This window comes from Leptonychotes weddellii, chromosome X (assembly GCF_054177405.1).
Source record: "Leptonychotes weddellii isolate Sample4059 chromosome X, ASM5417740v2, whole genome shotgun sequence".
Classification (NCBI taxonomy): domain Eukaryota; kingdom Metazoa; phylum Chordata; class Mammalia; order Carnivora; family Phocidae; genus Leptonychotes; species Leptonychotes weddellii.
Window position 1 is genome coordinate 1,436,702 of NC_138385.1, and position 27,935 is coordinate 1,464,636.

Here is a 27,935-nt window from a genome sequence, read left to right on the forward strand (position 1 = left end):
CCCCGCGCCTCCTGGGGGGCCGTCGCCCAGCAACGCCCGGCGCGCCCGCCCATCCCCCGCTGCCCTTTTTTTCCTGGCCGGGTGCGAGGGAGCATGCCCGCGCCTGGCCTCAGCCAGCGGAGTTAACCCGAGGGGCGTGGAGCTGCCCCTCCCCCGGGGGCGTCCTCCCCTCCCCCGCTAAGCGGCCCGCCCCCTGCACTAGGGTATGGCCCCCGGCCCCGGCCCGGGACCCGAGGTCCCGCACTCCGGCCAGTGAAAGGCGTTTTCCCGTTCCCGCCCTCCTCCCCTCGCTGGCCAGCACCATGGGATGTAATATGTGTGTGGTTCAGAAACCGGAGGAGCAGTACAAAGTGATGCTTCAGGTAGGGGCCGCTGGGGCGGGGGGCGTGGGCGCCACCTGGGGAAGAAGCTGGTCGCAAACCTGGCAGGGCTGAAGGGCTCGAAGAGGAAGAGGTAGGGAGCCATTCCTGCCCTCAATTTCTGGGGCTGCTGGGTGTTGGCGCTCCGTGGGAACCAGTCACAGATGGGGGGAGCTGCGTGGGGATGGGGTGTAGGGCGCATGCCTTGGGCGCCCGGAGTAGATGGGGACGTGAACCCTGGGTCCAGATCGGCCTGGGTCCGGAAGTTGGGCTCGGCCCGGTCCGGCGCGCTTGCACCCCGGGCCCGAGAGCCCGGGAGCCCGGAGGCGCGGTGTTGCCGGCGCCCGCGCGGGATGGAGGTTGCATAGCAACGGGCTCCGTTCCCTGCACACGCTCGCCCCGCTGGACCCAGGGCGGGGGAGGGAGTTGGGCACCCGCGGCGCTGGGGGCGGCCAAATCCAGGGCCCGGAGGGCCAGGGGCGCAGGAGCGCGCGGGCGGTCTGGGGCTGGGGTGCTTGTCCCGGCACCCATTCCCCGCTCCGGCCCTGCCCAAATGGTGGGCTCCCAGGCTGGGGTACCGCGGGCTCAGCGAGGGGAGGGCTGTCTGCAAGCAGCGGTGCCCGGCTCGCTCCCTGCCCTGCGGGGCCTCGGGTCCAGAGCCGCGGGGGGCGTGGACCGGGCGGTGTTCGGCGGGGCAGGCGGGGATACGCCCGGCCGCGCGCTCGGAACCCAAGCCCAGCCCGGTGGCCCGGAGCCGGGCTTCCTTGCTTGTGCGTGGCGTGACTTCGTGAGTGCGTGCTTGTGCCCCGTCTGTGTGTGCGCGGAGGCTCCTCGGGCCCCGCGTGTGTGTACTTTCTGTGTGCGCTCAGAGAGGTGTGTCTAGGGAAATGTCCCGCATGGTGTGGCCTGAGACGCGCCCGGGGCTAAGGGGAGGGAGTTCAAGGTCGGAGGGAGTCGGGACCCAGGGGCAGACCCGGTGCAGACAGGTATGCACTTCATCTCCGGGTTTATGGGTCAGGACTGGGGAGCAGGCGCTGGTCCGTGCAGTGTTGGCTGGGGGCAGTGGGGTCTCCTTAGAAGAATAGGGGGAACTCCTGTAAGCACCCGCGGGGGCGCGGTGTGTGTGGGGGGGTGGGGTGGGGGGAGGAATCAGCGTCTCGGGGGTGTTGGGGAGGCCGCGGGAGCCCAGCTTTGGTGCTGTGAGCCTGGTTCTGGCCACTGTGAGCGGGAGGGGGCACGACGGGGAATCTTGCTCTGCCCTGGCCGCGCCACTCAGCTCCTCTCTGAGGCTCCGTCTGCCGGGGCGCGCGCGGCCCTGCGCTTTTCCCGCTCGCTGCCCCTCGCCTTTCTTCCATTCTCGCCGTCCGCCCCCGGGCTGTGCCGCTCGTCTTGTTCCCGCTGTCTGGAAACCTTGCCTGGCCATTGTCATTGCCCGCTCGTGGAATCGGGCTCGGTAATAACTCGCGCTGGGACCGAAAGGCAGTCCCTTGGAATCCCAGTGGTGGGCACCGGGGCTGCAGGCGGAAGGCCGCGCTGCACTGGTTGGTTGGTGACGCCGTGGGATCCCACCCTCACGCCTTCCTTTCTTGGAATTATTCCACCAAATGTCCAGCGATTCCAAAGCTCTTGGCTCTTGACTTCCTCACAGAGGGATTGAGGTAGTATTTCATTTAAGGCCGACCTCATGGGGGTGTGTGGAAAGCGGAGGGCGACCTGCGCTGCCTACAGGCTTGAAATGAGCCGGGTCGAGGGGCGACACTGAGGTGACCCTTCTGGCTCCCCCTGGCAGTGAGTGAGGGGAGGCTGCCACAGTAGGGGCTGGGACTGCCTTCAGGGAGGCTCCATGGTGGAAGAGGGCTTGAGATGAACCTGGGCAGGAAAGTTCAGAGCCAGGCTTTCCTTGAGAGAGAGCCCCAAGCCCTGGGGAGATAGGTCCCCAGGAGGAGGGGCCCGCATGCCAGCTGCCCTCTCTGGGGACACCGCTCCCTTTTAAAGCTCCTGCCGAAGTTTGGGCAGAATCAGAGCCTGGGTGCGCTTTTAAAAGAGGAATGACCCTTTAAAATGAAGGGGAGGGGCTCCTGGGTGGCTCAGTCCCTTAAGCCACTGACTCCATTCTGGCTCAGGTCCTGATCTCAGGGTGGTGAGATCGAGCCCCAGTGTGGGGCTTGTGTGCTGGGTGTGGAGCCTGCTTAAGATTCTCTCTCTCCCTCTGCCCCCCCCCCCAAAATAAATAAGTAAATAAAATAAAATTAAGGGGAGACAAAAGAAGATTGAATAAAAAGGAGCTGGAAAGCAGGGAAAAAACCATTAGTGGTCCCAGATGACCCCGTTTCTGGGGGCTGGAGTCCCAGGCACAGCGGGGTGAGCATTTCCTGGCCCAGTCCGGTCCTCTTCTCAGAGCAGAAAGAAGCTTTTGTCCCAAAAGACCAGTCAGACCCGTTGCCTGGCTCCCATACTCCCCTAAACACTGGTACTCCCCTAGCCTAAATGGTGCTTCTCCCAGTCCGGTCTGTACCTGCCTGTGGCCTCTGCACCTCATGAGAGTAAGGGACCCGGGTGGGGCACGGTGCAGCCCAGAGAAATGCACATGCACACCTACACCACTTGCCAGGGGACTTCCTTGTGCCTTACGTTCTCCAACCCCCAGGTTAAGAACTCCAAGTGTCTGTCCTACCCTTGAGTTCCAGGCCCTTTTCTCCTGATGGCACAAAACCAACTACAGCTTTATTGAGCATATACCCTGATAAAGTGTGCAGTCGGTGGTTTGTCATATATTCAGGGAGTTGTGCAACCGTCACCACTGTCTCATTCCAGAACATTGTCCTCACTCCAAAAAGAAACCCCGTCTTTAGCAGTCATGTACCCATTTCCCCCAACTCCTCCTAGCCCCTGGCAACCACTAGTCTCTGTACGGATTTGCCTGTTCCAGACATTTCATCTTAATGACCATAGGAACCATACAATACATGATTTTTTTTATGTGCGGCTTCTTTCATTTATCATGTTTTCTTTTTAAAAAAAAATTTTTTTTTTTAAAGTACTCTCTACCCATCCAATGTGGGGCTCAAACCCATGACCTGAGATCAAGAGTTGCACGCTCTATTGACTGAGCCAGCCAGGCACCCCCTAAATTTCTTTTTATTGCTGAATAATATCCCATTGTGTGGCTATACCACATAGTATTTATCCATTTACCCATTGATGAACACTGGGGTTGCTTCCACCTTTTGACTATTGTGAATAATGTGGTTGTGAACATGGGTATATAAATATCTGTTTGAGTCCCTGCTTTTATTTTATTTTTAAAGAGATTTTATTTAATTTTTTTATTTTTATTTTTTAAAGATTTTATTTTTTAAAGATTTTATTTATTTATTTGACAGAGAGAGAGAGACAGCTAGAGAGGGAACGCGAGCAGGGGGAGTGGGAGAGGGAGAAGCAGGCTCCCGGCCGAGCAGGGAGCCCGATGTGGGGCTCGATCCCAGGACCCTGGGATCATGACCTGAGCCGAAGGCAGATGCCCAACCGACTGAGCCACCCAGGTGCCCCTAAAGATTTTATTTTTAAGTAATCTCTACACCCAACGGGGCGCTCAAATCCACAACCCTGAGATCAAGAGTCACATGCTCTGTGGACTGAGCCAGCCGGGCACCCTCAGTCCCTTTTAATTTAATAGTTAAATTAAAAATAATTTAATTTTTTTGGGTATATACCCTGAAATGGAATTGCTGGATTATATGGTAATTCTGTTTCATTTTTTGAGGAGCTGCCGAACTCTTTTCCACAGGGACTGAGCCACTTTACATTCCTACCAGGAATGTAAGAGGGTTCCACTTTCTCCACATGCCCCCAATGCATGTTTTTGATTCGCAGTTCCTGAGTGATGTTGAGTATCTCTTCATACATTGTCCATTAGTATGTCTTTTCTGGAGAAATGTCTGTCTTTATGCCAGTACCACTCTGCTTTTACTATAGCTTTGTAAGTAAATTTTATTTTCTTTAATTTTTAAAATATTTATTTATTTATTTGAGGGAGAGAGATAGCGCGCACGAGCAGGGGGAGGGACAGAGGGAGAGGGAGAAAGAATCTTAAGCAGACTCTGTGCTAGGCAAGGAGCCTGATGCAGGGCTCAATCTCATGACCCTGAGATCATGACCTGAGCCGAAACCAAGAGTCCAACATTTTAACCAACTGAGCCACCCAGGTGCCCGTTATTTTTTTAAAGATTTTTTTGGGGGGCGCCTGGGTGGCTCAGTCGGTTAAGCGTCTGCCTTTGGCTTGGGTCGTGATCCCGGGGTCCTGGGATCGAGCCCCGGGTCCGGCTCCCTGCTCGGTGGGAAGCCTGCTTTCTCCCTCTCCCACTCCCCCTGCTTGTGTTCCCGCCCTTGCTATCTCTCTCTGTCAAATAAATAAATAAAATCTTTAAAATTTTATTAGATTTTATTTATTTATTTGATAGAGCACAAGCGGGGCGGGGGGAGCAGCAGAGGGAGGGGGAGAGGCAGGCTCCCCGCTGAGCAGGGAGCCTAATGCTTGGGCTCGATCCCAGGATTCCGGGATCATGGCATGAGCCGAAAACAAGAGTCAGATGCTTAACCAGCTGAGCCACCCAGACGTCCTGGGAATTGTTTTCTTAACTTCCTTTTCGTCTTTCTCATTGCCACTGTGTAGAAATGCAGTTGATTTTTATATATTGACCCTGAATGCTGCAACCTTACTCAACTCATTTATTAGCTCTCATTGTTTCTTAGTGGATTCTTGAGGATCTTCTATATGTGGGATTATGTCATGAGCAAATAGAGATACTTTTACGTCTGCCATTCCAATCTGGATACCTTTTATTTCTTGTTCTTGCCTATTTGCTCGGACTAGAATCTCCAGTACCGTGTTGGAAAGAAGTGAGAGCAGACATCTTGGCCTTGCTCCTGATCTAAGAGGGGAAGCTTCCAGTCTTTCACCAGTGAGTTAGAAGTTAGCTGTAGGTTTCTCATAAATGCTCTTTATCAAGTCAAGGAAGTTCCCTTCTATTCGTAGTTTGGGTGTTTTTATGATGAAGTGTTGTTTGACGTTGTCAGATGTTTTCTGGGTGGCTATTGGGACGCTCCGTGGCTTGGGCCCCTTATGCTACTGACGTGGCCCAGCACCGCGCGCTAAGTGCAGCCCCGCAGAGCCCCAGCCCCACTTCGGTCCCATCAGTATTGAACCGGGCGGGCGCTGGGGTGGGGGCAGGGTGCCACACACCAACAAGCTCGACAAGCTCAGAAAAGGTAGAAGGATCTTGGGGGTGGGCGGTCTTGCACGTTGAGTTAGGAAGAGGCAGCAACCAGGTGCCAGAGGGTGAAAGGTGGGCAGGAAGCGGAGTCAGCGCCAAGGCCCACGATGCCTGCTGAGAGCCCTTCCTGGTGCCCTTGCAGGCTGGGGGCGCTGTCCTGCCCTGGGGCACCTTGACCCCTTTGTCATGGATCTAATCACACCCCACTCTGTTGGGCTTCTCTCTGCCTCTTTGTCTTTCCCCTGCCACCCCAGTCTTCTAGATCTTGGTGCCCCCTCTCTGACACCATCAAATGCTTGCTGGCTGGCCTGGTGCACAGGAGACCTATGTGACAAAGGAGACTGGCCCCTGGCCTACTGCACCCATTCCCTACAGGGCTTGGCCAGACCTCTGCTCTTCTCCCTTCTTTCAGCCTCGAATGACTCAGGACCACCATCCGGCTCCCCTCTGTCCACATCCAGAGAGGTCAAAGGACAGCCCTCCAGGTCTCCTTGTGACACCCCCCCTCCCAGGTCTTTTTTCCTCAGGCTCCTGCTGGCGTAGCCCCCGCCCCCACCCCGCTGTGCCAGCCATCCTTCCTTGTGCTGAGGATCACAGACACCCCCCCTCCCCCGGGCCTTTTTGTAATGGGAGAGACTGGCGGGGAACAAAGAGGCAACAGTTGGGGAGAGAAGGGCCCAGTGTGCTGCAAGAGCAGGGTGGAGGGCAGCGGGCCCACAGCTGTCCCCTCTCTCCATCTTCATCCTCCGTGGCGGCTCCCCTCACCCTGACATGCTCCTTGCCCCTTGCGTGGGGGCTTCCTGTGAGCAGGATTTGGTTCTTTTTTATTTTATTTTATTTATTTATTTGACAGAGAGAGACACAGCGAGAGAGGGAACACAAGCAGGGGGAGTGGGAGAGGGAGAAGCAGGCTTCCCGCTGAGCAGGGAGTCCGATGTGGGGCTCGATCCCAGGACCCTGGGATCATGACCTGAGCCGAAGGCAGACGCTTAATGACTGAGCCACCCAAGGTGCCCCAGCAGGATTTGGTTCTGTCATTGTGCCTTGCTGCTGAGTGCCCTGCCTGTCCTGAAGTAGGTAGGCCCTCTGGAAGTAATTGGAGCGCTTGAGTGGGGCACTGAATTCCAGTAGCCATCATCTACACAGGATCACCATGTTTTTCCATTGTCTCAATATTTTAAAGTGCCCTTCCTCCCTTACCTCAGTTCCAAGGACTGCCTGAGCCATCGGGGTAGAAAATTCTAGAAAATGCAAACTAATCTACAGTGACTGGAAGGCAGATCAGCATTTGCGCGGATGGGCGGAAGGGAGGGATGACAAAGGGGCATGAGGATACTAGAGGAAATGGTCACTATCTTGATTGTGATGATGGTTTCACAGGTGTATATTTACAAAACTTTAAAGTGTTATGCTCTAAATATGTGCATTTGATTATATGGCAATTATACCTCAGTAAAGCTTTAAAAACAAGAAATACACGTAACACACACATACCAAAGGAAAAACACATGAGAGTACTTAGCCCAGCATGGGGCTCTAGTGGGGTTGGGTGGGTCTTTCCTTCCTTCTGTTTCTGGGTCCCCAAAGGGAAGACAGTACCATGTGGGAATAAAGAGTGCCTGCCTCCCAGGGTCATTGCCATGGGGAAATCAGCAACCTTTGCTCATCTGGCACTGGGTCCCCTGGGATCTCATTTGGCTAGGGGGTGGAGTTGTTGCCATCAGGCCATTTGGTCAGTGGTTAAGGCGTGGCAGTTGGGTGGAGACAGCCTTACTCATGGACATGACACAGTTAATGTCCAGTGACAGAGGAATGTTCAGTATTATTCTGAGGATTTCTGTATGTGAAAGAAAGGAGAGAAAACTTTACACAGGAAGAGGAGCCCCTAGTTGTGAAGTGTAAGGTCTAAGATTAGTGAGGAGCCAGAGGAGGAAAGACTGAGAAGTTGGGGCTCAGGGGCTTCTTTGTAGTGCAGCCTGCCTCTTGCTCATGCTTGCTTTGAGCAGCGGACATGAAGAGCATCTCATAAAGAATATCATTCTGATTACTGCTAGACTTGGATCATGCTCTTGGGCCAGTCAGGTTAGCCCAGAGGTGGGCGGGTGGATGTTTTTTAGTTGTGAGCTTACACCCGAAGGTTGATCTTTTTTTCTTTTTTAAGATTTTATTTATTTGACAGAGAGAGAGCAAGTAGGGGGAGCGGCAGAAGGAAAGGGAGAAGCAGGCTCCCAGCTAAGCTGGGAGCCTGATGTGTTGTGGGGCTCAATGCGTCGCGTGGCTCCATCCCAGGACCCTGGGATCATGACTTGAGCCAAAGGCAGACTCCCAATTGGCTGAGCCACCCAGGCGCACCCCCCGCCCCCTGCAAAGTTTATCTTGATGATGACCTCAAGAATTGCTTTGCTTTTTCACACAGGCCATCTGGGGTATTCTTCCTTCCTAGCCACTCTTTCCAGGCAGACTTCAGAGGTGCCCTGAGAGACCTGCTCTCACCTAGAAAGGCAGGGGGGCCAGGGCTGATGGGTCAGATTTCAGCAGACCCTGGGTAGCACCACCATCCACTCAACAGCTTTGGGGAGGGAAGGGGTAAGAGGGAAGGAGAGACCCTTTGAGTCACTTGTCTGGTGTCCGAACCTCATTCAGGTATGTGTGCATCCTTCCTGGTTCCTTGAGGGGGTGCTCTGGGCCAGCACAACTCAAACCTAAGGCCCTTGTTAAAATGCAGAACCGGAGCAGGTCCAGGGCCTGAGAGTCTGCATTTCTCACAAGCTCCCAGGCCATGTCCATGCTGCTGGGCCTTGCACCAACCACACCAAGAGCAAGGACCTCAGGAAGGAACTCAGGATAAATCAGTGAAGCCCTGAATCACATCAACATGACCTAGGAAGTGAGTTTGCTACAAGAGGCAAGGCATCACCTGAGACCTACCAAATCAATTTCCAGGGGTCTTTGCCCCCCTGAGGTTCCCAAGGGACATACTGTGTGCTAGCTAAGCAAGCCTCCTTTCCCATCGCCCACACCCTCACCAACACACAATCAGCTCACCTGGGCGCCCAGACATACACACCACTCCCAAACTACTAAAAAGGCTTTTTTTTTTTTTTAAAGATTTTTTATTTATTTATTTGACAGAGAGAGAGACAGCCAGAATAGGAACACAAGCAGGGGGAGTGGGAGAGGGAGAAGCAGGCTTCCCACTGAGCAGGGAGCCTGATGCGGGGCTCGATCCCACGACTCTGGGATCATGACCTGAGCCGAAGGCAGACCCTTAACGACTGAGCCACCCAGGCGCCCCTAAAAAGGCTTTTGAGAGGAAGCCCTCCCATGCTTCCTTTTCTTTCTCCTGCCCCTGGGCAAGAAGGGGTGGGCACAGTTAGGGGCTTGGATGGTGTGGTTTGTCCAGGTAGCCACGACTGGGGCCATGCTGTTCGCTGGACCAGTCACGTGATGGTGGAATGTACTGCTGTGCCCTGCTAGAATTCTTACGAATTAAGGCATTTCGGGGCACCTGGGTGGCTCAGTCGTTAAGCGTCTGCCTTCGGCTCAGGTCATGATCCCAGGTCCTGGGATCGAGCCCCGCATCGGGCTCCCCGCTCCGTGGGAAGCCTGCTTCTCCCTCTCCCACTCCCCCTGCTTGTGTTCCCTCTCTCGCTGTGTCTCTCTCTGTCAAATAAATAAATAAAATTTTGAAAACAAAACAAAAAACAAATTAAGGCATTTCGTAGCCACTGATGCAATTCATTTAGGCAAGGATCATCCTCGGATGGTAAAACCATTACATAAAGGTTGTCCGGAACAAGATGGTCACAGGGTCTCAAGGTATTACCCCAGGTGACTTGTAAATTAGGAAGGGAAAAAGAGAGACCTGGCAGCCATGATTTTGACCATATGACTAAACCAAATCAAGCATTCCCCAGCAGTGGGACGACCTGATGGCGGGGAGGGGGTACTACCCAGCAATTTGTCAAAGCACTTAAGCTGAATCTAATGAGGGCAGATCCAGACTCAGGCATTGTGCAAAGCAGCTGCCCTGGACTCTTCCAAGAGGTCAATGCCATGAAAGTTAAAGAAAAAAGAACCTAACAACCAAATGTAATGTGTGTGGTCCTTGACTGGATCCTGGGGTCCAGAAACAAAAACAAACAAGCTGTAAGGGTATTAGTGGTACATTTGTAGAGATGTGGGGGTGGCTGATGATTACATCAGTGCTAAATCCATGAGCACATTAAGGGTGGTGTGGTTACTCCTGGAATGGGAGCATTGGTGTTGGCATCTTGCTTGCAAAATGTGTGTGTAGAAAGGGGAGAGCAGGTGTGGGAATGTGCACTCTGGGGGAGATCTGCCTGAAGGGAATGCAGGTATCCACTGTCAGATGTTGCAACGTCCCTGTGGGTTGACCATTTTCAAAATCCAGAGTTGGGAAAATAGGAGTGAGGACTTGTGCTCGGGCCATTGAAAAGACAGAGGCTGCTCTGTCGGTTTGGGGGTCCCCATAACACTCGTCTGAGCCTGGGAAGCCAGCGACACAGGTACATCCAAAGTGTCCCTTGGACACTCCTGTCAGCAGAGCTGAGAGCCATCAGTCAAGACTCAGGGCTCCAGGGCAGAGGGCAACTTCCGGTGTCTGTTGTCTCCTTGTCTGTTTCTCCATCCCCAGAGTGGGGTTAGGAGAGTCCTAATGTAGCAGCCTTGGTCCCCACTAGACATTTACGTAGGTAACCCCCTACTCCCCGCCTTACCACGAGTGCAAGGGGCCTTTCGCAGGCCTCCCTGGGGTCGCAGGCCCCGCCCGGCACCCAGTCAGGGCTCTTTTCTCGGCCCCTCCCTCCCTCCTCCCCGCCCGCCCAGACGGCCCGCATCACAGCAGCTGGGAAGTACGGCCAGGGCCTCCCGGGGAGCCCCCGCGCAGCTGCGCCAGCCTCCCTAGGTCAGGGCCCGGAGACTCGCTCCAGCCGAGGGTGGGAGAGGACTCGCGCCCACCGCCCGTGCGGGGGAGACGACGGCCAGCCCGGCTCGCGCCGCCGCCGCCCTCTTTGTCTGCTGCTCAGGGCCCGCGGGGCGGGGCGAGCGCGCCGGGGCCCCGCCCTCCGCCGCCCGGGGCGCCGCCGCTTCGCAGTCGGGGGCGGGGCGGGCCCGGCGCTTTCCCCGCGGCCGGTGGGCCCCTGCGGGATCGCGACTGGCCGCTGGGATTCCCCCGGAGCTGTCGCTGGCCCCCGCGTCCCCTCGTTGCCCCTATGTCTCCTTCACCTGCCGCTGGTGTTTCTTCTCTTCCCCCGTGTTCCCCGCGCCTACTCCCAATGTCCCCCAAGGTCTAGGTGCCTGCACTACCCCCCGCCCCGCGCTCTTTGGCCTGAACTTTCCCTCTTGTAAACCTCCCATCAGCATTCAGAACGCTCAGGTGTCTCTCCTGGTAAAACCCAAAGGCAGCGCTCTCCCGCAGCCCCCAGCCACTCCAACCCCATTCTCTGCAAAAGTTCCCGAGCTTCACACCCCGCCCAGCCCAGCCTGCTGAGTGTCCCTCTCTGCGGTGGCCCACCTCTTAACAGATGCCCCTCGATGCACTGTCTTGTTCAGCTTTCCTCCTTAGCTTCTCTCTGGCTGACTGTAAACTCTGGGTCTCTCTCTCCAACTGCTTAATGTAAGCGTGCCTCATGGTCCTTTGTGGGCCTCTTCTGTCTATATTCAATCCCCCGTTAGCTCCTCCATCTCATGATTTTTATTTGTAATTTATTTTTATGTTAATCTCTAGCCCAACATGGGGCTCCAACCCACAACCCTGACATCAAGGGTCGCATGCTCTACCGTCTGAGTCGGCCAGGTGCCCCATCTCAGGCTTTTTTTTTTTTTTTTTTTTAAGATTTTATGTATTTATTTGACAGCGAGACACAGAGAGAGAGCACACAAGCAGGGGGAGTGGAGAGGGAGAAGCAGGTTCCCTGCTGAGCTGGGAGCCCAGAGAGGGAACACAAGTGTGGGAGGGGTGGGCGGGGCAGAGGGAGAAGCAGGCTCCCTGCTGAGCAGCCAGTGCGATGTGCGACCGTGAGACCGTGGGATCATGACCCGAACCGAAGGCAGACGCTTAACTGACTGAGCCATCCAGGCACCCTGCTTTTTTTTTTCTTTAAGATTTATTTATTTATCTTCGAGAGAAAGATGGGGGCAGAGGAAGAGGGAGAGAGAAACCCAAGCAGACTCCCTGCTGAGAGCAGAGCCCGCCAGGGGGCTCGATCTCACGACCCTGAGATCAGACCTGACCCGAAACCAAGACTGGTCTCTCAACTGGCTGCACCACCCAGGCGTCCTCCCCGCCATCTCATGGTTCGGGACATATGTAGGTGGAGTGGGGCATCGAGGATGTTTGCATGTCTCAGGAACTTTAAATCCGAGAAAAAAATTTCCATTAATAAAACATGCCCATTTCCCGTGTTTACCCCAACCCCTGCATCGTCCACAGTGATCCTCACCTTTGTTGTCTCTGTGGATCTGGATGGCAGTCTTATTTTTATTGTGGGAAAGTCTATGACATCAAATTTACCATTAGTGACATGTACATTCGCATCACCACTATTTATTTCCAGAACATGTTCATCACCCCAAAAGGGAACTTCATACCCATTAAGCAGGCACTCCCCATTCTCCCTTCCCCGGGCCCTGGCAACCACTGCCACCTCCATCCCAGGCCAAGGCACCGTGATCTCTGGTCTGGGCCACTGTGGTTCCCTGCTGCTCTTTCCCCTGCCTGCACTTGGTCCCCTCCTGCACGCTCCTCAATAGAGGCCGGGGCGATGTGTGCACATTATTCTCTGGAGAGCACCAAGGGCTTAGCACTGGCTGGAATGTTCTTCAAAGTCCCTACCGTGGGGGGCTCCTTGTCATCATTTAGGTCTTAGGTCAAGTATCCCCGGGGAGGCTGTCCCTGCACACTCGATCGAAAGCAGTCCCCGCTTTAGCATTTTCGGCCACATAACTCAGTGCTCTGTATGCAGTCCAAAACGGCCTTACTTGCTGTTTCTTGCCTGGGTTCCACCCCTGGCACTAGCCTCCCTGAGCACAGAGATCACGTCTGTCTTATTCATGGCTGTTCTTCCCGTTCTCCCAGTGCTCGGCGGGAGACGGAACGCGTCTTCCTTCCAGTGGTTCCCAGCTGCCTGGGGACACAGAGGGTCACTTGTGCACCCATAACCCCTGTGCTGACCTCATCTCCTGGGCTCCCTTGCCGCGGACCTTCTGAAACACAGCTTTGCCCCCTCCCCCTCCCCCTCCCACCTTCCAACCAGGCTTGAAGGAGTCTGCCTCTCAGCTTCCAAAGGGTGCCCTGGGGCAGAGGGGAGCCCGCCCTGCTTCCGGGGCTCATTCTCTACTGTCTCCCTGCTCCCTGGAGAAGCCGCATGCAAGACCACACAGGTCTGTCCCAAGAGTCCCTTGTCTTGAGCCCCCTGGAACGAGAGAGACCAGTGGGCAGTGGCCCAGTCGCCCAGATCCGTCCCCACTACAGCCTCTGACATCCCCCCTCACCTTCCTTGCTCACTCCCAACGCCCCTGATTGTCAGAAAGTTCTTCCCCCGTTACAACTCCCCCCCCCCACCCCCCTTTAGAGCCTGGGTTGAGGTAGGTCCCTGCCCTAGCTTGTGTCTTGTCTCCTCACCCCACTACCTGATTGGCTACTCTGTGCCTGTCCACCCCCTGGTGGGGAAGGGTCCCACCCTTGTGACCTGGCTTGCATTGAGGGGCTGGGGTGACCATTGTGTGTGGGGTGGCCGCAGGCTCCTTGTGAAGGCAGACCTGGGGGCCTGTCTGCTGTGCCTCCCTGCCTCGTTGGCTGGTGCTTATGGGGTCAGGGCTCCCCCGACCCCAGGGGCCTCCTGTCCTCTTCTGCTCAGACGCTGGGGCCCACACCTTGATCACCCACCTTCGAGGGAGCCAGTAGGGAGCCGGCAGAGGGGGGCTGCGCTGGGGGAACGGGGAAGGTGTCTGCTCAGTCTTGCTCCCGGGCCTGAGGCCGCCCATTAAGCCCAACTGGCCGGCCCCGTGGTCAGGCCAGCCTCCCAGTGGCCCCTGGGGTGGGCATGGGGCGGGGCCCTCGTGGCCACCTCCTCTAGGGGGTGGGTGGCTGTGATTCATTCCCCCCCCTCACCTGGAGCCCACAGCCCGAGCGTCCCCCCGGGGCCTCCTTCACTCCCTCTGGGACTCCAGGCCCCTTTTTTGGGACACCTGGGCCGGAAATGGAAGGCAGTAGAGGGAGAAAGCAGTGCCTCTCCTGAGCCTCCTCAGATCGGGTGTGGATGTGGAGTCTGATGTGACTTCATTACCGCTTCTCTCCTTTAATGGGCACCCAAGGGGCCTGGGCCCGGAGGCTGCCGTCCCATCCCGGGCTGCCCTGGAGCCAGGAGAACAAACCAGTCACCTGCCACAGAGTCTGGAGCCTTGGGGAAACTGAGAACAGGTCAGAATATATCATGGGCTAGATTGCTTTTGTATATTTTCTCTGTGGTTATAAAAGCGATGTTCATTGGAGAAAATACTAGAAAGAACAAGAGAAAAGAAAAGTCACCTGTAAATACTATCTCCCATGAATTTTCTCCCAGTCTTTAAAGAAAGTATTGTGTTGAACACATATGCATATACCAGTGAATGAATATATGTAACATACACCCAGATCCATGCTCCCAGAATTGAGGTCGCACTGGTCTAAACAGGTCTTTTTGCTTAATATTTTATCATGAGAATTTTCCAGCAATGGCGTTTTTTATTTTGCAGTTCATAAACATTTATTTTTTTTTTCAAAAAGTATAGCCAGGGCGCCTGGGTGGCTCAGTCGTTAAGCATCTGCCTTCGGCTCAGGTCATGATCCCAGGGTCCTGGGATCGAGTCCTGCGTCGGGCTCCCTGCTCGGCTGGGAGCCTGCGTCGGGCTCCCTGCTCGGCTGGGAGCCTGCTTCTCCCTCTCCCACTCCCCCTGCTTGTGTTCCCTCTCTCGCTGTGTCTCTCTCTGTCAAATAAATATATAAAATCTTAAAAAAAAAAAAAGTATAGCCATGTTATATAAAGTTTGGAAAAAAAGGGGAAAAATCTCAGATTTCCCTCACACAATGTTTTTATATATTCTTTTCCAGCCTTTTTCCATAAACATATTTTATATGGTAATCATCCTAGTTCACATGTCATTTTATATCTTTTTTAAAAAGATTTACTTATTGGGGTGCCCGGGTGGCGCAGTCAGTGAAGCATCGGACTCGGTTTCGGCTCAGGTCATGATCTCAGGGTCGTGAGATTGAGCCCCACGTCAGGCTCTCCACTCAGTGAAGTCTGCTTGAGTTTCTCTCTCCCTCTCCGTCTGTCCCTCCTGCTCCTGCTCTTTCTCTTTCTCTCTCTCAAAAATCTTTTTTTAAGATTTATTTATTTATATGAGGGGCGGGAGGGGCAGAGGGAGAGTCTCACGCAGGCTGAGCGCGGAGCCCAACGCCATGCTGGATCTCCTGACCCTGAGCCGAGACTAGGAATCCGACGCTTCACCCACTGAGCCACCCAGGCGCCCCATTATATCTTTTTTTTTTTTTTAAGATTTTATTTATTTATTTGAGATAGAATGAGAGAGAGAGAGAGAGCACATGAGAGGGGGGAGGGTCAGAGGGAGAAGCAGACTCCCCGCTGAGCAGGGAGCCCGATGCGGGACTCGATCCCGGGACTCCAGGATCATGACCTGAGCCGAAGGCAGTCACCCAACCAACTGAGCCACCCAGGCGCCCCCCATTATATCTTTTTTGAGAAAAAGGCATTTTACTGGAAGACTTTGGGAGGGCAGCTGTATGCTTTAATGAAGAAGACACTTAATGCTTAAGATTGTTGTGAAGTTGTTGGCATTAAAAATAATGCTGGTACCTCACTGAGTTAAACATAGATGGAGCATAGGGCGGCACTTCCGCTCCTAGCCCAGAGATTTGAAAACGGGGTCTCAAAAACTTGCACACAAATATTCATAGCAGCATTATTCACAGGTGGCCAAAAAGTGGAAACAACCCAATGTCTATTGACAGATGATTGGGTAAACAAAATGTGGTCCATCCATATAAAGGAATATTATGGGATACAATGGATTATTATTCGGCCATAAAGTACTAATGAAATACTAACGCTTACTGCACTATCGATGAACCTAGAAAATGTGTTAAGGAACGATGCCAAACACATCAGAGCACGTATTGTATGATTCCATTGATACCTGGATAGAAGAGAGAGTGGTGGGGGCTGGGGCTTAGGGTAATGTGGAGAGAATGGGTAGGGTCACCTTTTGCAGGGACGAAAATGTCCCAGAACGAGATGGAGGTGATGGCTGAAGAACAGTGTGAAGGAGCTAAATGCCACTGAAGTGTGCACTTTCAGATGGTCAAACGGCAAATTTTATGTTAGGTGTATTTTACCACAACAAAACTGCTCTGGCCATCCCTGTAATTCACATGGTATCTATTATTATTATTATTATTTAAAATCTATTACTTAGAGCAAATTTATTGGATCAAAGGGTATGATGAATATTTTCAAGATTCTTCATAGTTATTGACAAATTCTTGCAGAAAGTTTACCATTTTACAGTGTGTAAGGTTCAGACCAAGAGTGCGTGACTGGGTGACAGGGTCAACCAGGATAAGGGCTGCTGAGCACCCTGGAGTCTGGAGGTGGCCACTGCCCTTGGGGCCTGTGGAGGCTGGGCTGACAAGGTGCTTCAGTGCCTGGGGACCTAGGGCAGTGAGTGATCCCCTGGTGTGTAGACGGGAACCAGGCCACCTGGGCCACATTTGAGCAAAGGGGTGCCTCTAAAGCTTGGGTCCCCTCTCCCCACAGTGGAAATGAAGTGACTTCCAGCTCACCTGGGATTGCATTAGAGCTGTGGGTCTCAGGTCAGCCCACTTGGGCTCATGTGGGCAGCAGGAAATGGATGCGTGCTTGGAGGGTTCCTGAGTAGCGAGTACAAAGTCTATCTCGGGCGAGGCAGTGCTTGAGGGTTTGCTTGCTCTGCAAGCACGCTATGAAACCAATAGGATTGGCTGCCAAAAGATGGTTCCAGCTAAGGCAAAGAATGATGCCCGGTACATGGCAAGGCCAGCCCAGCCTGCCCCGCAGTGGTAGAGATGAGAGTCATCAGGAACTGGGGTGAGGGAGGATGTGGGACATTCAAGTGGGCTTCAGGCATACGTGGAGTATTAGAAAACAAAGTGGATTTCTTCTGGATTGTTCCAAAGGAGGAAGGTTTGTACTTGATGAAGGCAACATCTTCTAATAATGAGAGGTTCTGACAATGGGCATAGCCAGCGGGTATTGCTCTCCCTGAACTGGAAATGATGTTCCCAACGTGATCCTAATTCTGGATTCCTTCTGGATATAAGAAGGCACCCTGGGTCATGATCTCACGATCATGGGGGTATTGGGACGATCTCATGATCTCAGGTCTTGGGATCGAGCCCCCCTCTCTCGTCCTCTTGTCGGCTGTGCTCTCAGTGGGGAGTCAGCTTGGACAGTCTCTCCCTCTGCCCCTCCCCCCACCCGAGTGTGCATGCTCACTCTCTGTGTCTGTCTCTCTCATAAATAGATACATCTTAAAAAATTTTTTTAATTAAAAAAATTAAAAAAAAAAAAAAAAGGCGCCCTGGCCTGGTGGGAGAGACAGACACAGAAGCAGAGCTGAGGGCCACCTTGGAAGCTTGGGTGGGGCCCCTCAGGGCCTGGCTTCCCCTCCAAGCTGAGGATGAGGATGTGCTTGCTGTCTGTCCTCTGGCCCATGCTGAGCCTTTGACCTCCGCCGGGCCCCCTCTTGCCTTCTCAGGCGGGAAAGTGAATGAGTTTTGCAGCCAGCCTGCTTGGCAGCCTGAGGGGAGTCAAGTCTCAGGGCTGTCAAGCCATGCCCACATGCTGGGTCTACTAGGGTCCCCTCTGTGCTACATGCTTAGCATGCTCCGCTTTCTCCCTGGGTGTCCGCTGGGCCTTTCATGGCTCCCTCAGCATGTGTCTGCTTCCCAGCGAGTGTGACTCTGGCCGGGGATGGATACACCTGGGCACCTGTCCTTGAGTGGGTGTAGGTGACAGGAGGGGGGCAGGAAGTGATGAGCAGCTATTGAGGGAGGAAAGAAGGATACATGAAGGAGAGGGAATGATATAGGCTGACGTTTAGAGCTTAAGTGGGGAGGTGGCAAGGGGCGGGAGGGGAAGAGAAGACCCTCTAGAAGAAGGGGGTTCAACACAGGGTCATAGACCTGCTCCTGTTACCACCAAGCCCTACCGCCCACCCACACAAGCCACCCACTCCCTGATCCCCACACCCACCCCGCATCGGGTTCCCTGCTTCTCCCTCTCCCACCTCGATTTTGGCCCGTTGGTCTCAGCATTTTTTCCTTAAAAAGGCAGATTTGAAGCCGCCTGTGCACACCCATTCCTGACCCCATTCTGTTCCTTCCCTCGCCGGAGGGATTTGGGTTTGTCATTCTGATGCACGTTTTCTCCTATTTATGCCATTAATGAGCAGGAATGCTTCCATATACCACACGTAGGAACAGAGCATGAGCTTTTGATGCCTTCTGCCCATGGTGGGTCCTTGGGCTGCTTCCAGGGTTGGCTATTAAGACGACGCTGCTCACAGCCCGTGGCTTGGTTTAGGCTCCCTCTTCTGTTTGCACTGGTTTTCCTACTGTGTTTGTATTTTCTTAGTGTTTTGTTGGAATTCTTTACAGAATATTCTGGATAATCCTTTATCAGTTCTATGCATTGTAAGCATCCTCTCTTAGCCTGTCTTATCTTTTCACTGTGTTTCTGTCCCTTGTTCGGAAGTTTTACTTTTAACATAGTCAAATTTGTGTCTTTTCCATTCTTGCTTTCCCATTGTTTATCTTAAGAATTCTCTATTTCAACATCATGGACATTGTTCTCTCACCTCCACGGTAGGCAGTTTTGCTTTGTCCATTTAGGATTTTGATTCCAGTTTGGATTGTTTGTCAGGGGCTTGGAGTGGTGGCAGCAGGGGAGGGAGGTGGTGAGCGGGAGTGGGTCTTGGGTGTCTTGGTGGGGAGAGCCTCTGGGCCTGTGGAGACATTTGCATGTGACTCAAGGTGGGGAATCTGAGGGTCGGTACTGTGTGCCTGGCCCCAGGCTACTTTGCTCATCACCCCACACTTCCCCACCTTGCCTGTAGCCCTCCCCTGCTCTGGGAGGGGCTCATTTCTAACTTGTCACGGCCTGTCTCTGCCCCACTTATCTTCATTAGCTTGGGAGCACCCACTGACTGAGGAAGAGGAGAGAGGAAGCTGAAAGAGCACGTGGGTCAAGGGGAAGGCTGCTGGGCATCCCAGGCCTCCCTGTGATGACCCCGTCTCTGCAGGTGCCCATCCTCTTCTTGACGTCCCAGCCCACCCTGCATTCCCCTCCCCACTATCTGGGCCCAGTTTCCATAGCAACATGGCCGCAGGCTAACCAACAGATTCCAGGGAGAAAGACATTCCTGCATTTCTCAATGTCACCTGAGCCCCTCCTATTGCACACTTGTGGCCCTGCTGCGGGAGTTTCAGGGTGACACGTAGCCCTTGGAGGTCTTGAGGACAGCCCAGCCCTTCTGCATTTTAGGGAAACCCTTGACTTAAGGGCAGTGGGGAGCTGGTCAATGTCCGAGACAGAAAGCCCTGGTTTGGAGCAGTTGCTGATTTCCGTGGTGTAAATACCCCCACCGTGGCCAGCGGCAAGATGTCACTCAGCACGGGAAGAGACGCACAGGCACACGCCATTATATAGCATCTCCTATCCCCAGACACACTAGGCACAAACACGAGAGTGTAGTAAAAGAATTAGAAAGTCATGAGCTTGGAGTACTTACTGCCTTTGTTTTGAATATAATGCATTCCATTGTAAGATTAGTCCATCAAAGTGTTGATAACGGCTGGCTCACAGATTTCCTGACAGCTTCACAACCGGCTCTTCTAGGGTCTTCCAGGCCATTCCTCACATTCCCTCTGTCTACAGCCTTTCCCACACTGCCCGGCCTGCAGCTTCCTGAATTTCTCCCGTGCATTCAGCCTTCACCCCCCCCACCCCCCGCCTTTATACTTCCTCCTCTCGGGCGGTATCGACCACATTCTCACACTTACCCTTAGTTGGCAACTAATACCTTCTTGGCAGATGCTTGTGTTCTTCCTTATGGTTTTCTCTATTTTTCAAATGTTCTACAATGAACCTGTGTTTCTTTTATAATTAGACCAGACTGGTTAAAAAATTTTTTCTGACCAAGGAAAGTTTGTGGAGAGGGGAGACATCAGTACTGAGATTATCTACAAGGACACAATGAAGCAGCAGATAGGTAATTATTTGCTTTCCTAAGACAGACCTCTCCCTGGGATGACATCCAGGGGTTAGTCTGTTAGGTGGCAGCCTGGAGACAAGATTTTGCAGTTGGATTGGGCATCTCTGCAGAACTCCCAACCCCCTGAGACACCCAGGGGCAGAGATGGCACTGTGGGAATTCGGAGACCGGGACAACCCGGCCACTGTGCCCAAGTGCGGCCCTTCTCCCCTCTGTCGGTGGGCAGGTGCTGGGTCTGCGGGCCCTTCACTCTCCGTGCTGACTGGCAGGGACTCACAAGCCTCCCTCTCTCCCTTCCTCTGATGCGAGCCAGGTGCCCCCTGCTCAGGGAGCCTTCCCTACCCCCTTCCTAGATGGGGTGTGGCCGGCCCTCTGCTTCCTTAGCAGCCTCTCAAAGGTCTGGTTCCGTGGTTACCCACGGGGTGTAGCCATTTGGAGTATCCCCGCTGGTGCGTGGCCTCCCTGGGCCCAGAACAGCCCTTCCACGAGCTGCTGAGTGGATTAGGAGACCCTGCCATCCCCCTCCTCCAGGAGCTGCTTCCTGATCCCTATCTCCCACCCCTCACTGCTCTCATGGCGCCTTCCCTGAATGCTGGCTGTGTCTGTTTGGTCCTTAGTCTACTTGCCTCCACACCAAGGAGCACCTTGAGGTCACAGCTTGTGGTACCTGGTTCACTCGCCCCAAAGTGACCATCCCAGGGCCCAATGCATACAGGCTGCTGCAGAAATCAGTGGCTGGGCTGGGGCCAGCCTTGGGCCCCCCAAGTCGCTTGAGGGCACACCTTGCTCCACCCAGCTGGCCCCAGAAAGCACTCCACCCTCCACCCTCCGCACGTTGTGGTCCTGATCTTCCCGTGAGGCTTCAGCAGGCCAGCCTTCTCCCTGGCTCTGACCACTATGCAGCCCAGTCAGGCTCGTGACCTTGACTCACTCCCTTCATTTTGCTGAACTTCGGTTTTCTCATCTGCACAATGGATCGTTGAGGTCAGGATTCGGGGGAGATGCACATCAGTGCCCAAGAAATGGCGGTGGTCTTAGAAGGGTCACTTCCTTGGTACCTCCCTTAGGTTGTCTTGCCATGTCAGGAGGCTCTGTGTGTGTCACCTTTTCTCTTCAGCGACTCTGTCATTGCCTTGAGGACAGAGATCCTGTCCTTCGTGTCTGCGTACTCTTTTCAATCCTCCTGCCCGAACCCATTTATGGACTGACTCCCACTGGGAGAGAGGGGTCAAAGTCTTCCTCCAGCCCTGATGTCAGATGCGCAGTCATTGCCAAGGGGGACTCTCCGCGGATCTCCTAGTGCTCTGGCTTCAGTGCTGCCTGAACGAGAAGCAGGTCCTGGAGTGAGGAGGATGGAAGTGTGGGTGGCTCCTGCTGGAGGATGTTCTAGGGTGGGGGCCGAGCCCCCAGACCCAGTGCCTAGTCACGGGGGCTCCCTCATCCCCAGACAGCACTGTGTAGGGGTAGGGCTGAGAAGTGGGGCTCACCCGGGAATGAGGGTGGAGAGCACACTCGTTGGTTGAGGAGACTGGGGTGTGGGTCGGCGGGTTCTCACGGGGGCGTGTCTCTGCCGCAGGTGAACGGGAAGGAGCTCTCCAAGCTGTCTCAGGAGCAAACCCTGGAGGCCCTGCGCTCCTCCAAGGAGCCTCTAGTGATCCAGGTGCTGAGACGCAGCCCCCGCCTCCGGGGGGACAGCTCATGCCATGACCTGCAGCTGGTGGACAGTGGCACTCAGACCGACATCACCTTTGAGCATATCATGGCGCTGGGCAAGCTGCGCCCGCCCACCCCGCCCATGGTCATCCTGGAGCCGTACGTCCTGTCTGAGCTGTGAGTCGCCCTCAGGAGGGCCCCGGGCCCTGCCTCCGGAGAGGGCACGCCACCCAGAGGCTACGTTGCTGCAGCTCTGGGTGTGGCAGGGAGACCCCGACTGGCCTGCCCTCTCAGGCAGGAAGCAGGCTCCTTGGCCTCCAGAGCTGACTGTGGCATCCAAGGGCTCAGCAATCTCTAGGCCTCTACAGCCTCAGGCTGGACATCAGCCAGTGAAGGGACCAGGGGAGGCTTCACACACAGGCTCCCTTTGGTATCTACCCCCCAGGGCCAAGGCAGGAGCATCCTGGGAGCTTGCTCCTGGAAGGTTGAGGGCCTCAGCTCCTCCTCCTCCTCCATCCTCTCTTCTCTGCTGTCCATCGTCTTCTGCCTCTCAAGCATCCCTCCTTGAATCTTCTCACATCCTTGTCTGTCCCATCCTCCCCCTGCTCTGAACTTCCTCCATCTCTTCGGCTTCTTTCTGGCCCAGTCGGAAGAAGGGCCTCTCATCCAGGCCTGGTGGCTCATTCCGCTAATCTAAACCCATGATGCAGAGCGGTGGTCCCGGGATCCCCTCCTCCACAGAGAGTGAGGCCCCTGGCCGCCAGCAGCCACGCTTAGCCTTGGGGCAAGGAGGGCTGCCCCTGGAGGTAGAGTGGGTCCTCCTCTACTCCCCAGCAGTCCTCTGGGGCCTGGATAACTCCTGGGGGCGTTGCATGAGCGGGGGTGGGGGGGCCAGTGCCGGGTGGGAGGGGCACCTGCAGTTTGGAGAAGTTGGTACCCTGCCGGCTGGGCTGGGCTGGGCTGGGCGACAGGGTGGGATGGGGTAGGGAGAGCTAGGCATGCCTGTGTCCTCAGTGCAGACCCCTGCTCACTCCCGTTCAAGAAGCATTCCTGGTCTTTGCATGGATGCATGTAGCTCAGAAGGAGGGGCTCCATGCCGAGCTCACTGGGACCGGCCAGCCCGGGAGCTGGGGCGAGGGCACTAGAGGAGCAGATGGCTGGCCTGACCCCCCTTCTCCTGGGCAGCCCCCCCATCAGCCATGAGTATTATGACCCGGCGGAGTTCATGGAGGGCGGCCCGCAGGAGGCAGACCGTATGGACGAGCTGGAGTATGAGGTGAGCCAGGTGGCCAGGCCAGGGCAGGGATGGCTGTCTGCAGCCCAGCTCAGGCCTGGCTCCTCTTGTCCCCAGGCAGCCGAGCCTCGTGGCCCTTGCCGAAGCGCGGCTGCTTACTCAGGCTCACGGGTTGAGTTGGGGAGGGCATGGGTGAGGTCCCTTAGTCAGTCTGCGTAAGCGAGTCTGTGTCCCACGCATGTCTGTGTCCTGTGTGTCCCGTGTGTCTCGTGTGTGTCTCGGGCATTTCCTGGCAGGGGAGACCACGGCACACGTGCACTACTCGGGGTGGTAAGAGAGACCCTCCAAGCTGGAGGCTGGAAACTTGGCTCCGGGGGTCGTGCTGCTGGGGTTGGGGCTGGGCCGTGGCTGCCGCCCCCGTAGCATGCCTCCTCACTCACACGTTTTGGGGGCTTTCTTCCTTTGCTTCCCCCACGGCCCCTGTGGCAGGAGGTCGAGCTGTATAAGACCAACCACCGGGACAAGCTCGGCCTGATGGTTTGCTACCGCACGGATGATGAGGAGGACCTGGGCATCTATGTTGGAGAGGTATGAAGGCAGGGTGCGGGAGTGGCTCTTCTAGGAGGCCGTGGGGCTCCACGCCTCCTCTTTGTGTGCTAGGACATCCGGGCTGGACGTGGACGGCGTCCATCTGTACGGTACCGGCAGCGGGGAGGGGAGGGCACGGTGGTGGCAGGTGCGGAGGCGGGGTCTGACCCACGGAGAGTCCGCACACCGTCCGATCCCTGTGGCCTCTCCATGCCGCCCGGGGCTCTGAGGCTGCCCAGAAAGCCCCGGCTGCCAGGGGCAGAGCCTACTTAGCATCACACGGGGCAGCTAGTGGCTTCGGTGTGTGTTCGGCCAGGCCGTCCTCCCCAGGAGACTTGTGCGCAGGCTGGGCCGGTGAGCAAGGCTGAGGTCTGGGCCCTGTGATGCTAAGCCCCTCCTGGTACTCACAGGGCTGTGCTTCCCCACCTGTCCGTGGCGGACACGTGTGTGTCCACAGGAGGGCGGATGGCTCGCCAGCTGCCCCCACATTCTGATCAAGTCAACCTTTGTACGAATATCTTCCTGCCCATCGAGCCCCAGGGCTGGGGTGTGTGTGTGTCTGTGTGTGTGTGGGGGGGGGTAAGTGTTCGGCTTCCTGCGTTCACCCAGCCTCTGACGTGGAAAAGAACAGGCTTCCGTGCACAGGAGCGTGCGAGTGCCAGCTGGGGGTGGGCCTGGGCCTGGGGGGGGTGGCAGGGGCCGGGGAGCTTTTGGCTGGCTCGTGCTGGGGAGAGGTGACTAGCCCGAGACCCACTGTTTTGTCCCTGCCTCCTGGAGCTCAGAAGCTTCCAGTCTGAGCTGAAGAGGGAGCAAGCAAGGAGACTTTAGTTTGCTTTGGGACCTCCCCAAGGTGAGGGGGGAGGTCCTTTCTACTGAAAGGTCCCCATGACGCGTCTGCCTTCCAGGTGAACCCCAATAGCATTGCAGCCAAAGACGGCCGGATCCGCGAGGGGGACCGGATCATCCAGGTGAGTGGGCGGGGGGCGGGGTGCGGGGAGGCCTGACGGAGGCCCCACACTCTACTGGCCGCTCAGTGACCTCTCTCCTGCTGTGCCTGAACCCGGGGCTGGGTCTCCTCTCCCGCACAACTGCCCCGGGGGGCTCCCAGGAAGAGGGCGCATGCTCACTTGGTTTCCATCCTGTCAGAGCTCAAGAGCCTTTCCTAGGCCAGGGTGCTCTGCTTGGAGCTCCCTACGAGGGGGTCCCTGCAGCTCCACCAGGGCAGGGCCCACCCCAGAGCCAGCCCTGGCATTCTTTGTGATGGTCCCTTGGCTTGTCGCAGATAAATGGTGTGGACGTCCAGAACCGGGAGGAGGCAGTGGCCATTCTGAGCCAGGAGGAGAACACCAACATCTCCCTGCTGGTGGCCCGACCTGAGAGCCAGGTGTGTGTGTGCCAGGCGGGATATTCTGGGACCCCTGACATCGGGCTTTCTGTGGGAGCTGCTGGTCCGGGACAAGGGCACAGGCATGCCAGCAGCCTGGCACTGACGGAGGGCGGGCGGTGTCTTTGGGGCCCATTTCCCCTTGGGGCCACCCTCTCCCTTGGGTTACTCAACTTCACTGAGACCAGGAGACCGGGTATGGGACCTAAAGGTCATCGGTGGGGTGATGTCTGGGGCAGTCCTCAAAGCAGTGGGGACAGCACAGTTCTGTCTCTGCAGCTGGCAAAGCGGTGGAAGGACAGTGACCGGGATGACTTTCTGGACGACTTTGGCTCTGAGCATGAGGGCGAGCTGCGTGCGCGGAAGCTGAAATCCCCCCCTGCCCAGCAGGTGAGGAAGGAGGCAGGGCGGGCAGTGGGGAGCGCCGGCGGGAGGCCAGCGGGCTGGGCCATGCGGGAGATGGGCTGGACCCAAAGGCCCTTCTGATTCCGACCCCGGCCTGCGGGACTCCTACTGAGTGGGCCTCATCCTTCTGCCCCAGCTTGGCAACGAAGAGGAGAAAGGGGTCCCCGATGCGGGCACGGGCCTGAGCAATAGCCAGGAGCTGGACAGTGGGGTGGGCCGCACTGACGAGAGCACCCGCACCGAGGAGAGCTCCGAGCATGACCTGCTGGGGGATGAGCCCGCCAGTGCCGCCGACACGCCCGGCGCCCTGCGCAAGAGCCGGGACCTCCACTTCAGCATGGACTCGCTGCTGGCAGAGGGGGCAGGGCTGGGGGCTGGCGACATCCCGGGCCTCACCGACGAGGAGTACGAGCGCTACCGGGAGCTGCTGGAGATCAAGGGCCACCTGGAGAACGGCAACCAGCTGGGCCTGCCCTTCCCCCGAGCCTCGGGCGCCAACAGCGCCCTGGATGTGAACCGCAACGAGAGCCTGGGCCACGAGATGGCCGTGCTGGAGGAGGAGCTGCGGCACCTGGAGTTCAAGTGCCGCAACAGCCTGCGGGCGCAGAAGATGCAGCAGCTGCGGGAGCGCTGCATGAAGGCCTGGCTGCTGGAGGAGGAGAGTCTCTATGACCTGGGGGCCAGTGAGCCCAAGAAGCGCGAGCTGTCTGACATCTCCGAGCTGCCCGAGAAGTCGGACAAGGACAGCACCAGCGCCTACAACACGGGGGAGAGCTGCCGCAGCACCCCGCTGCTCGCCGAGCCCGTGCCAGAGAGCCCCCTGAGGCGGGCTGCCGCCGGCAACTCCAACTTGAACCGGACCCCCTCCGGCCCCACGGTCACCGCACACCCCAAGGCCGCCGCCCCGCAGGGCAGCCCCGCTAAGTTCCGATCTCTCTCCCGGGATCCCGAGGCGGGCAGGAGACAGCACTCGGAGGAGCGTGTCCGCCGAAGCCCCAAGACGGGCGTGACCCTGGAGCGCGTGGGCCCCGAAGGCAGCCCTTACCTCTCCCGGCGCCACCGCGGCCAGGGCCAGGAGAGCGAGCACTACCACAGCTGCGTGCAGCTGGCCCCGCCGCGCGGCCTGGAAGAGCTGGGCCGTGGCCCCCTGAGCTTGGCTGCCGGCCCTCGGGTGGGCGGGGCAGCGGTGGCCCCCGAAGCACCCCGCATGGAGTGGAAGGTCAAGGTGCGCAGCGATGGGACCCGCTATGTGGCCAAGCGGCCCGTGCGTGATCGCCTCCTCAAAGCCCGGGCCCTGAAGATCCGCGAGGAACGCAGCGGCATGACCACGGATGATGACGCGGTGAGCGAGATGAAGATGGGCCGCTACTGGAGCAAGGAGGAGCGGAAGCAGCACCTGATCCGGGCCCGGGAGCAGCGGAAGCGGCGCGAGTTCATGATGCAGAGCCGGCTGGAGTGCCTGAGGGAGCAGCAGAACGGCGACAGCAAGGCTGAGCTCAACATCATTGCCTTGAGCCACCGCAAGACCATGAAGAAGCGGAACAAGAAGATCCTGGACAACTGGATCACCATCCAGGAGATGCTGGCCCACGGCACTCGCTCTGCCGACGGCAAGCGGGTCTACAACCCTCTGCTCTCCGTCACCACTGTCTGAGCCCCGCTGTGCTCCGGGGCGGGCCCTCGGCCCCAGCCCAGGTCCAGTGGGCCTCCCAAGACCCTGTCCCCTACTCTCCCTTAGAATCTAGTGTGTGTCTGTGTGTGTGTGTGCACAGGATTCTGTGACCAGAGAGAAGCCCCCAGGAGAAGGGACGCTTCTCTCCGTCGGCTACTTCCTGCTCTCCAAGTACAGCGACCACGGCGACAGCTGGCATGGCGGGGCAGACCTGTAGCAGGCGCCCCTTCAGCTTCGTGCGGGCCGCGTGTGCGCATCACAGGCCCAGGCACATGTACGTGCACACACACGCACACCCCTCCAGAGCTCTCTGCGTGGCTACTTGGGGACAGGAAAGGCGAACTGGAAAGCAGAGGCGAAGAGGACTGTCCTAAGCACAAGAGAATGCCTGGCTTTGAAGCAGCCTCGCCCCCTGCCGGGAGCCTTGGTTATTTGTAGACAAAGGCAACCCTGAGTTTTGTGGTTTTTTTCCCTTCCTGTGCTTGCCAATTGTTGTTTTTCTGTTTTGTGGACCTGCTCCGGGGGCTGGCAGCTCCTTCAGGCAGCCTGACAAAAGTGGAACCCCCAGTGATGGCTGGGAAGGAGGTGGGTGGGGGGAAGGAAGAGAGGGAGGGCTGGGGCAGGGGGAGGGGAAGGGTTGGGGAAGAAGGGGAGAATGGGAAGCAGCTTTCTTGGTGGTCTCCACTCTGAGGTATGGGGACGGGGAGCCTCTGATGTGGCTTGTGAGGCCCACCCTGGGGGCCACTTCCTTCCCTGATGACCGAGGGAGAGCCAAGACATAAGTAGCAGGGGAAGACCTTGGTGACAAGACCCACGCCGAGCTGAGGGAGGGGCCTGGACCCGAGAGAGCCGGGCCCGGCCAGCTGGGCTGACATGGGAGAAGATGCTCTGCACCCCACTCTGCAAATGTGGACCAGGCCCAGACCCCCGGGCCCCTCTAGCTCAGAGAGCCTGAGACTGGAGGCAGACAGGCTGCCCACCCCTGCCCCCCATCAGCATTGAGAGAATAAAGCAAGCTGCCTTTTTGAGGTGA

General features: G+C 56.5%; 1 protein-coding gene across 3 annotated transcripts; it reads left to right on the top strand.

The window, feature by feature from the left end:
* The first annotated feature begins 21 nt into the window (after nt 1-21).
* PDZD4 (PDZ domain containing 4) lies at nt 22-27,935 on the top strand. Of its 3 annotated transcripts, none has more exons than XM_006740453.3 (8): nt 22-362; nt 21,543-21,796; nt 22,805-22,895; nt 23,343-23,441; nt 24,347-24,409; nt 24,724-24,825; nt 25,105-25,215; nt 25,367-27,935. In XM_006740453.3, exons 1-8 carry the CDS (start codon nt 303-305, stop codon nt 26,882-26,884), a joined length of 2,298 nt encoding a protein of 765 aa, XP_006740516.1. In that variant the 5' UTR covers nt 22-302; the 3' UTR covers nt 26,885-27,935. The 3 variants fall into 3 exon arrangements, with proteins under 3 accessions (XP_006740516.1, XP_030891588.1, XP_030891589.1); XM_031035728.2 differs by having other exon boundaries at nt 21,543-21,778; XM_031035729.2 differs by lacking the exons at nt 21,543-21,796; nt 22,805-22,895 and having other exon boundaries at nt 24-362.

Coding starts and splice junctions, on each gene's coding strand:
- PDZD4 (XM_006740453.3), top strand. CDS start 303: ATGGGATGTAATATGTGTGTGGTTCAGAAACCGGAGGAGCAGTACAAA. Junction 22,896..23,342: donor TGGACGAGCTGGAGTATGAG/GTGAGCCAGGTG, acceptor CCCCTGTGGCAG/GAGGTCGAGCTGTATAAGAC. Junction 23,442..24,346: donor TGGGCATCTATGTTGGAGAG/GTATGAAGGCAG, acceptor TCTGCCTTCCAG/GTGAACCCCAATAGCATTGC.